Raw genomic sequence first — 10000 nt, 5'->3', positions numbered from 1 at the left:
AATTTTTTGGGGGTTAAAATGTAATGATCTAAATGAGGCTGGATCTACAGGTGAGTTTCACGGGTTTAAAGTCATACGCAGTTTAAAAGGCTGCCGCAGAAGCGAGTGACAAGTCTTTAACACAGCAGAAACATTTAGTTTCATGCCTCGGTCTCTCGTGCTAAAGTGCGTGACCGGAAGAAGAAAAAAAAAGGTCTCCTCTTTTGTCCGGGGCCGCGCTTGGACACTCAGCCTCCTTTAGCTGCGGAGAATAATGAACAGATGCTGAGTGAATTAGGAAAGAAATACTGGGTCCCTCCCACAAGGGCCACTTTGGCAGGGTCCGCCTGGCTGCCACGTGGCGCAGCTGGCACCGGGGTTGGTGATGGTGGGCTTTACTGGTCTCTGGCTTTACTGGTGCTCAGACATTTAGCGACTTGGCAACGCGCTCCGCCATCAAGTATTCTGCCAGCCACCGCCCCTCCTCACTAAAAGAACTAACTGAGAGGTTAGAGCAGAAAGTAAAACCAGAAAGGTGTCTCCCACCTTGTCCTCCGAGGCCTGGAAACTAAAGTGGACCAATCATGAAACAGAGGGATGATGGGAAGAAAGACAATTTCAGTATTAACAGATTTGACGGTGACCTGAACCTGCCACAATACACCAAAAGGTTTAAATATTCAAATGGCTGCACTCTTACAAGTGTCTGAGGATTTTTCGTTTAATTGCATTTAATGACTTGGTCGAAAAGATGATGTCATAAAAACAGTAAAAAACCTCTCCTTCTGGGAAAAGAAATGTGAACTTAAGTTAGTTTCAATCAAGACTTCAATGTGAACCAAAGTGTCTGAATAATGATATCAGTGGGGCCAATGGACAAAATGATAAATGTCAGTTACCTTTTAAAAAACTTAAAGTAGTTTGTAGTAGCCTATATATAAATTCTTAATTGTCTGTAAATGATGTTCTTCAGATTGCACAATAGTATATTTAAGATCCCTAATTTCCCTTTCTCTTTGTATTTACCCACCTTTAAACTGAAGCTGATTTATTTAGACAAAAATCTAACTGTGGAAGGATATCATGTTAATGTTACAGAAAGCAAAACTGTTATATTTGAGAACAGAAAAAAGTCAAATGACCAAATTTATAATCTCACAAAAATATAAAAAGTATATTTTTGCTTGTTGTTAATCACCAGATTCCAATTATCACATCAAGATTTCAAATTGGTTTATTTATTTGTCTATTTACTTATTATCAGTGGTGCTAGCAACCATTTAGATTGCATGGTGCGAGGTGTGTGAGAGTGTGTTTGGATGTGTTAGTTTATTATGTCCCTCTTCATTTCAAACCAACGGGCCAGTGATTCACCTGATTTTGCACCTGCCCAACTCTAACAATGATGTGGTGAGTCAGATGAGCCTTTAGGCCACAATTAAATCAAATTAGGAATGTTAAAAAAAATCATGATGAATGCATATTCGTACAGTGTAAGTCCTTGCCATGTAGAATCTGCTTGCTTCTCCTCTATTCCTTTTTTGCCTTGGTCAGTGCTGGATGGGACCGTTTCCACCCTGCGGTGCCCGGTGCTGATTTCCCCTGGACGTCAGCAACAACATATGGGACCCAGGGCAGCGGTCCAAAGATGGAGCCTGCTCCCACTATTGATTTGAGAAATCACCAATGATGTGACCTATCCTATACATGAAGCCAAAGTGTCAAATATTCAATTTAAATATTGTTTAAAATACCAGGAATGTCCATCTATTGCAACGTTAAAAAGACAGAATTTTTATATTTTCCGAACTGTCTGTGAAAATATCAGTTTTTGCAATCAGGCTTTTTTTATTCCAAAAAAAACCATTTGGTGGGATGAAAGATGTGGTTTGTGAAGAGGTTTATTTTAATAGATTACTTAAATGTGTGACCAAGATAATTATTTAACTTACACTCACCTGGGAAGTCTGACAGATGCTGATGTGACCAGGCCCAAATCCACTCTCCCCGTGCTGAGCACCTTCATGTGAAAATTCACATTTGTGTACGTGATGTCAAGTGTCGGTACATTTTGACTCTTGCTCCATGTGTCTGAGGCCTTTTGCTCACTCACTAACTCGTCTATTACATTGTCGAATGTACTGAAGACTTAGAGACAAAGAACACACAAAACTAATGGTAAAGATTTCTATTTTCTTTGAATTGGGGTTGTGAGTCTGTCTTGGTTTCCAAGAGCTCATTGTAGTTTAAAATCTGTTGCTGCTAAAACATCAGTTGTTTTGTTGAGTATATCAATGCCTTAGATGTGTGTTTTCTGTTAAAACAAGAAAAATGTACATAAAATATCTCAATTTCTTTGTGGCAGCTTGCTGAACTATGAACATAGGTTGGTGTTGTGCATGTGTATTTACTGTTCAGACAGTTTTGCAGATCAGGTCCATCTGATCTGAATAATAGCATCTCATTTTCACTAATTTAATAATTCCACCCCGAGGTGATCTCTAAGGAAACATACATTTATCTCATTTGTCAGGATAAAGTCCTTGTGAATGGTAAGTCTAATTAAGTGGTGTGTGAGAGTAAAACAAAAAGTGCCCTAAAAAATACAGTGTTGATTCTTTTGTCTCAGGCTTTTCAGAGTTATACCATTTTGAATGTGCCCTCTGCTAATTTTATTTTATTTCTATATCTCTACTCCCCAATATCCATTGTTACTTGGATTATTTTAGAGCAAGTATTTTGTTGAATTAAGCTTTAATTATGAGTAGCTGTTAATCTAATTAGCCGATACAGCATTTCAGATTGTTTTGTCTGTCAGTGTTCTTCAGATATTTTAGATGCTGCATGCTGAGGCATTTATTAAAAATGATTATATGACTATAATCTATGCCAATATTTAGTTTTCCCCCCTAGTCTATACATTATTAACTGTAAAGCTAAAACTATGATAAATATTAAGCACAATAGACAGTGTGGTATTTTACATAAAATATTTTCACCAGAAAACTAGCCAAATTTTATTTGTGTGATCTAAACATTGTAGACGCACAATCTGCAGACCCTTAAGCTTGATTTGATCAAAAAACATTTTTGACGTGCCTGTTGAAACTAGTATCCATTTTGTTTTCAGTATCATTTTTTTAATCACTAACTGCAGCCAAACACTCTCGATGATACCATTTCAGACGAGATTTTTTTTTTATATTTGTGTGGAGGTTTTATTATTTGTTATTGTTTAATGAAAAAGCCAGAACCACTGCTTCAAGCCTACATATCAACACAGACCCATAGTGATGATGTTCAGAAGAATAATTGTTCGATCATATCAGACAGTTATAAAACTTTATTTTTTATTTCTGTTCTTTATGTCATAACATGTTTAGGCCTATACATCTTTTATGTCAATTGCGCTCATTCTGCATACAGGGTATTACTGGACACACGTTGATAGGAAGTACAACAGTATAGGGATGACATCAGTAGAACACAGAAGGTAATCAGAGGACTTCATTTCTCATCCTTTCAGACGCTTCTCTTGTTCCCCAACAATATTACACGTTATATAGGATTGTCATTAGAAGGGCAATGCGTCTGATTGTGAGGGCTCAGTTGTGGAAAAAAGCATTGAGATCCTCATACGGAGCCGCCCTGTCGTGGTGCAAGTGCACGTCGTGGAAAGGCGGGATGTTTTCCGAGTGCGAACCGCCACTGCGCGGTCCCGAGGGCCCGAAAGGTATGCTGTGGCTGGGCCGAGATGTGGTCAGTCCGGAGTAATGCATAGAGTAATGATAGTTCCTGTCCGCCTCAGAGGGCGCCTGCTGTCTGCCGGACAGTCCGCCGTTCAGGCAGACGGGAGGACTGTGCGGGGCCTCGTAGTCCGGGCTGTTATAGTCAGGGGACGTCCCACCCGGCGGGTACACGGCCTCATACCCAGAACCGTAGGATTGGCCCCGCACGTTAAGCGCACCGGTCGCGGGCTGGTAGTGAGGACTGGAGATGCGGGAACACCGGTAGGAGTACGGATGGACGGAGAAGGGAGAGCTGGGCACGTGGAAGCGGGCTCCATCTGAACACGGTTCGGTCAGGAAGTTCCTGGTGTTGAGCTGCAGACAACCTGCCACCAGGTTGGTAGTGGGCTGAGACAGGCCTTTGCACAACATCTGCACGTAGGCCACCACATCTGGCCGTTTCCCGTTGCGTAAAATCTCCCCAAGGGCCATTATATAATTCTTGGCCAGCCTCAGAGTCTCTATCTTGGAGAGTTTTTGGGTTTTGGAGTAGCATGGCACCACTTTGCGCAGATTGTCCAGCGCCGAATTCAAGTCGTGCATGCGCGTGCGCTCCCGCGTATTTGCCTTCATTCGACGCACCTTGGAGCGCTGCACGCGCGCCGCCGTCATCTTGCGTTTCTTTGGGCCGCGCTTCTTGGGTTTGTCTCCACTGTTCTCGTCGCCCTCCTCTTCCTCGGCCTCATCATCCTCGTCATCGTCGCCGGCCATCTCAGACTCAGCTCGACTGCTGCCTTCCAGGGGCTCGTCCAGGTCGTCGTCCTCGAGTTCACAGAGATCGTGCTCTTCGTCCTTGTTCTTGCCATCCTCATCCTCATTGTCCTCCGCCCAGTCCGCTGCGAGCCTCTGGACGTCCGGCAGGACCTCGCTGAACAGACGGCTCAACATCGTGGCAAGCAACCTGCAAGAGACACAGTCGACACTTTATCTGGACTCTTTTGCACCCTGCACACAGGTGCGCTGACAAAGCACGAAGGCCGTAGAGGCTGCTATGTCCCTACCAATTATAGCGAAATAGACTACAATTTCTAATCCGTAAATTGTCATTAATAAAAGAAACGGACCTGACATGAATCCAGTTCATTGATACAAGGCTGAACTGGAAAATGGGGCCTTAACAACAAGATCCAGATATTTTCCCATTTATTTTGCTAGAAGAAAGATTCCACAAAGAGTGAATAGTCTTTTATTAAAAAGTGAAAAAAATCGGATTATTTTGATGGCATAAAGCAACAGTCTGGGCCACCCATCGGCCTCAACGTGTGCCTCGGTCTGTGCCCTCCAGCAGTCCGGCACAGGGAGCCCCCAGGGACGCATTAAGGGTGCGGGTCCCTCCTTCGTCCAATAAATTACCAACCTGGAGGAATTCCAGCACAGCCAGGCCGCACTGGACCACTGGGTCCCAAACATTTGATGTCTTTGAATTAACAGGTTTTTCATTCATTCTGCTTTAAATTCAATTGAATGCATCCAAAAGGGCTCACTTGAGTTTCTGTTATTAAAATATATATATATATTTTGTATGAATCGTTGCAAATGTATACAACGATGTCGAAATGTGCCTTCAGGGCCAGCACCTCTGCGGGATCATGAAGCCCATTTTGGACCCTCGACACCGCAGGCCACAGACAGAAACCATATCACGATATTTCTCTTTGCTGAATTTTAGCCCGTTCAGACGAGTATAGTTACATGTATAAAAGAAAGCAATGGAATGTGCTTTATATATTGAGCTTTTTTTAATTTCACTGAAGCTTTTCGTTTCATGTTAATCAAAGCTGCATTTAACGGGAGATTTTATTGTGATATTTTATCATGATAATTCGTTTAAAAGCTTTCTTAATGGCTGCATTTTCCTCTATCCATGGTGTCACTGAGTCGTCAATAATCCAGACTAAACAGACAAGTTATTTATTTAAGTAAAAAATTTGTAAAAAGCTGTAACATCTTCATGGATTATTCCAGTATTCAGAGCTCAGCTGTGCGTGTGGAGTCCAAGGACGTCTTTTTTTCTAATCTTGTAAGCACAATGTAATTAATGCCAACCAATACCTTGTCAATTAGCCTGTGTATCTCTATGGAGAATTCTACCCCCACAGTGCGCTGACGCGCGTCGTGGACACACACACACACACACACACACACACACACACACACACACACACACACACAATTATGCACACACATATCTTTTTTTTCTATTTTCTATTTTCTACTAAAACTCTTTCTACTCTCCAGTGCTTATTTTCTAAAGTAATACGATGCAAATTATGAATACAACAGTTCTAGAATATATATCTCTACCTCATATCTCTTAGGGATCAATGTGGATTTATTGATCTATTTAACCAAAATCTACTTATTAAACGTCGTTAGATCTATAGGAGCGGCGACAAGGAGCCTTAAGAAGAGATTAAAAGCTATCTAATCGTCACATGCGAGAAAAAGATGCGAGAGATCTCAGAAAAAAAAATAGTCCCTTGTTTGATAAATGCTCTGCCACTCTAATTCCTCCCTCACAATACAACAGGCATTAACACACAAAGAGAAAAACAAATCTTGATCCATATCTGATATTCTCATATCTGATCAGAGATGTGCAACCTACCTCCGTGGTGGAGCTCAGTGACGGGGCAAAGCAGGTTTGTTTACACCATCTCGCTCCGGGTGGGCATCACATCCACACGCCCTGTGCACGGATGCTTGTGCAGGCGAGGTGCTGTGTTCTGCTCTCACACCCCTCTCTCTCTCTCTCTCTCTCTCTCTCTCTCTCTCTCTCTCTCTCTCTCTCCTCTCTTGCCGCCCTGCTCTGTCTGTCTGCTGCTGCTGCTGCTGCTGCTGCTATCCCCAGCCCAAACGCGTGGAGGGATCCGTGTGGCACCTCAGAGGCAGGACTGGGTGGGTTACATACCAGCTCTGATGCCAGGCCCATATGGCTGGCACGTCATTGGCAAGAGCCATCACATGTGAGCCGGTGATTGACATGCGGCCGCATTCACAGAGACTGGCTTCCCCTGGGGGAGAGGGACTCGCCATCTGTCACTGAGCTGAAAGAGAAAATGGAATAAGCAGTGAATGGCACAAAAAAACGCAGTGGATTCAGACAGCTTCTGTTAGCCTCCATCTTTGGGAAAAACGGGGTTAATCTATATAGAAGGTTTAGGGAAACAATCCCCTTAGAGAAATAATTATAGCAATCCTATTATGATCAATTTTAGAATGATATCATCCAAATAATATTGGATTGTTAGAGGATTACTTATAGGCTAATGATTTTGTTGGATAAGGAAAACCAACAAATAATCCACATGAGCCCTGTGGGGACATTTATTGAATATTTTAATGATACAATCAAACGAATTAGGCCATTAGGAACAATTAGATTCCTGTAGAAATGTTGTAAACAGAGTTTCCAACGTAAGACAGTAAACTGCATACAAACAAAGGCCTGCAATAAATAAGGAACCCGCCATAAAGATCAGAGTCAGGGTGCAATTGCCTAAACGAGTCAATTGAACTGAGCCAAGCAGAGCGTCTTGGTTTGGGTTGCCAGGCCTGGCACAGGTGCCGGTGGGCGGGCTGGTGCCAAAGGTGGCTGAGACACAGATTGCGCAGAGGGGCCAGAAGATGGGGCAGGACAAGAGTGAGTGAGAGAGAGAGAGAGAGAGAGAGAGAGAGAGAGAGAGAGAGAGAGAAATAAGAATTAAAAAAAGAGAAGGCTTATCATCACGATGCCGGTGGAGAACAGTTTATTGGCTCCTGCCACATTTTCAGAGAAACAACCAACATGTTTGACTGATTAGATCAATGTATTTCTGGTCATGGTTGTCCAGATGCAGACTTTTAGCCGGGGTCACACTCCAACATGGTGCCCCTGTGTTATAATCCTGAGGGACACAAATGTAAAGAATGGTCATTATATTTGACTCACTATATTAGTCAAAAAACATTGTCTATTTTAAATGTAGACATTCTGATTGCATAAAGGTCTTTCTCTTTCTTCACGCTGTACTGAAATGTATTTCCATGGAGGCTTGAGTTCTTTTCAAAGTAACAATACGAAGACAATACACACAAATGATTGTATAATTTTGTTTTTTAATATTGAGGTTTTCATGTTGTATGTTACAGGACATCATGGAATTCCTTTGAAAGCTGAATGTGAATCTTATACTTTAGTGACCGCATTAATTATGTTTTTTTCCCAACCTTGAATGACAAAACTGTGTTTTAAAATAACAATAATTAAAAACAATTAAAACCTAGATGAGAGTCTAGTTTATTGTATTGTTTTACTCAGCTTTGAGTGGTGTCATTTAAAGAGCAACATGTTGACATCAAGCAGAGTTTTGAGTTTAAAAAAAGTGTGAAACTTGAACTTTGTGTCATAACTGCTCGGTTTTGGGTTTCACAAGTAACCTTGAAATAATGCTGTTATCTGTGCATCATCAGTCGGTTGTTTGGTTGAGCTCACGCAGAAGCAGGGACTCTCAGTTTATGTCCTATCTCCAGCAACGTCTGGGTGACATCTAACGGTGATAAAAGGTTAGTGCATGTCTGGGGGAAAAATGAATGAAAGTGACGTCATTCCTTTTGCCCAATATTAAACAGGATACAGAGCGATGTCTTTATTTTATAGATGTAGATGTTGTTTTGCTAATTATGAATTATAACTTTCATGGAAAGAAGTTTTCAACCTAATTCCTGTATTTTGAGACCTTTAAAGAATAATATGATATTGTTAATTTACATGTTAGGCCTATTCAATTAAATAAAATTCCAAACCTGTTTCCAGCATGTCTAATTTAATACTAAATCATTTTTCTTCTTAAATGACCTGTATGGTTCATATTTTAACTCAGGATAAAAACGAAACGAAACATGTCATAATTACATATTCTCCTCCAAAATATTAGGATTTGCTAAACTTCTGTATATTTTGATCATGAACTTTTGTAAAGTTCATATAGAATCCAGTTGTATACGAGCTGTTGGAATAACCAAAATGTAATTCTTACAGACACTAACAGGAGTAGATTGGGCTCCTTTAACAACAGTCATTTAATTATTTACACAAGTACTGTACTTGAGTACAATTTTGAGGTACTTGTACTTTACTTGAGTATATCTATTTTATGCTACTATACTTTTTTACATATTTTGATGTTTTAATACGCCTGTACTTTTACATCGCTGAACTTTTGGATGCAGGCCTTGTAATGGTGTATTTCTACACTGTCTCCGGTTCAATAATACTTAAATAGAATATGTGAATACTTCTTCCACCACTGTTCAACAGCAGTACTGTACACAATGAGGGACTGCTAAGTAGGTTGGCACCTCCTAGTGTTGGAATAAAAGAAGACACTGTGTCTGAGAGTAATGGTCTCCACATCACTGATGATTGATTGATTACTCTTTACAGATATCTTTTGTGGTCATAATACTATAATCCTTTAGATTATTTCTCTGCAGATCTGAACATTTTATGTGAGGGATTGATTGTATTATGGGATGTTGTGATGTTTAAATATATGCAAACCTCTCTCGTTTCATCACCTTTCATATCACACTTTGTCCCAAGTGGGACACATATTGTTGCAAATGCTCATGAACAGTCCGTCCGTATGTTCATTTTTTTTTCCAAGGACGACAGTTGAACTGAGCCACAGATGGGCTGTTATTTTTATTTCCAAGGTGGAAGTTTTGTATTTCATCTGAAGACCTCCACCAGCAGGTCTGAGTTTGCTGTCAGCAGCAACTCTCCCTGCAGCTGGCAGAGATCCAGAGCGTCTCTCAAGTTCACTTCAGTACAGGGTGAACCTGTGGGCGGCACAAAACATGGGACCCCCTTCTCCAATCAAACATTAGGGCCGAAAGGAAGTATTTACTCAGCCACAAGGACGACGAACAGTTAGTCTTTTCCATGCCTGTTTCTCATTTCCTCTCTTCATCCTTTTGTCACCTCTTCCTCTCTCTCTAATCTAATGCTGCATTCATTCACAACATAATGAAGCACTTATTTGTGAGTGCGTGGTCAGGAGCCTCCAGCATATTGTCTGCTGTTATATTGACATGAAATGAAAATCATATCTGCAATACATTGTTGTCCCCATACTGTTAACCTGCCAACCTGCAGCAATATCTGGCATATGAATTTTTACTCTCCTACCTCAACTGTATTGTAAGCACACACACACACACACACACACACACACACACACACACACACA

General features: G+C 41.1%; 1 protein-coding gene across 1 annotated transcript; it reads right to left on the bottom strand.

The window, feature by feature from the left end:
* Positions 1 to 2581: 2581 nt before the first annotated feature.
* On the bottom strand, positions 2582 to 6671 carry LOC116381698 (neurogenic differentiation factor 2-like). Its single transcript, XM_031844050.1, has 2 exons — positions 6376 to 6671; positions 2582 to 4668 (listed from the first exon to the last, which is right to left on the bottom strand). The coding sequence occupies exon 2, from the start codon at positions 4653 to 4655 to the stop codon at positions 3585 to 3587; it is 1071 nt and encodes a 356-aa protein (XP_031699910.1). The 5' UTR covers positions 4656 to 4668; positions 6376 to 6671; the 3' UTR covers positions 2582 to 3584.
* Between the last annotated feature and the right edge of the window lie 3329 nt (positions 6672 to 10000).

The sequence above is a fragment of the Anarrhichthys ocellatus genome, unplaced genomic scaffold, assembly GCF_004355925.1.
Source record: "Anarrhichthys ocellatus isolate YVR2014 unplaced genomic scaffold, GSC_Weel_1.0 scaffold4, whole genome shotgun sequence".
In the NCBI taxonomy this organism is placed as follows: Eukaryota; Metazoa; Chordata; class Actinopteri; order Perciformes; family Anarhichadidae; genus Anarrhichthys; species Anarrhichthys ocellatus.
The sequence above is the reverse complement of the archived record's forward strand: the minus strand, read 5'-3'. Positions and strand labels throughout refer to the sequence as shown.

What these genes read in the sequence shown, in the direction of transcription:
- LOC116381698 (XM_031844050.1), bottom strand. Translation starts at nt 4,655, where the DNA reads ATGTTGAGCCGTCTGTTCAGCGAGGTCCTGCCGGACGTCCAGAGGCTC.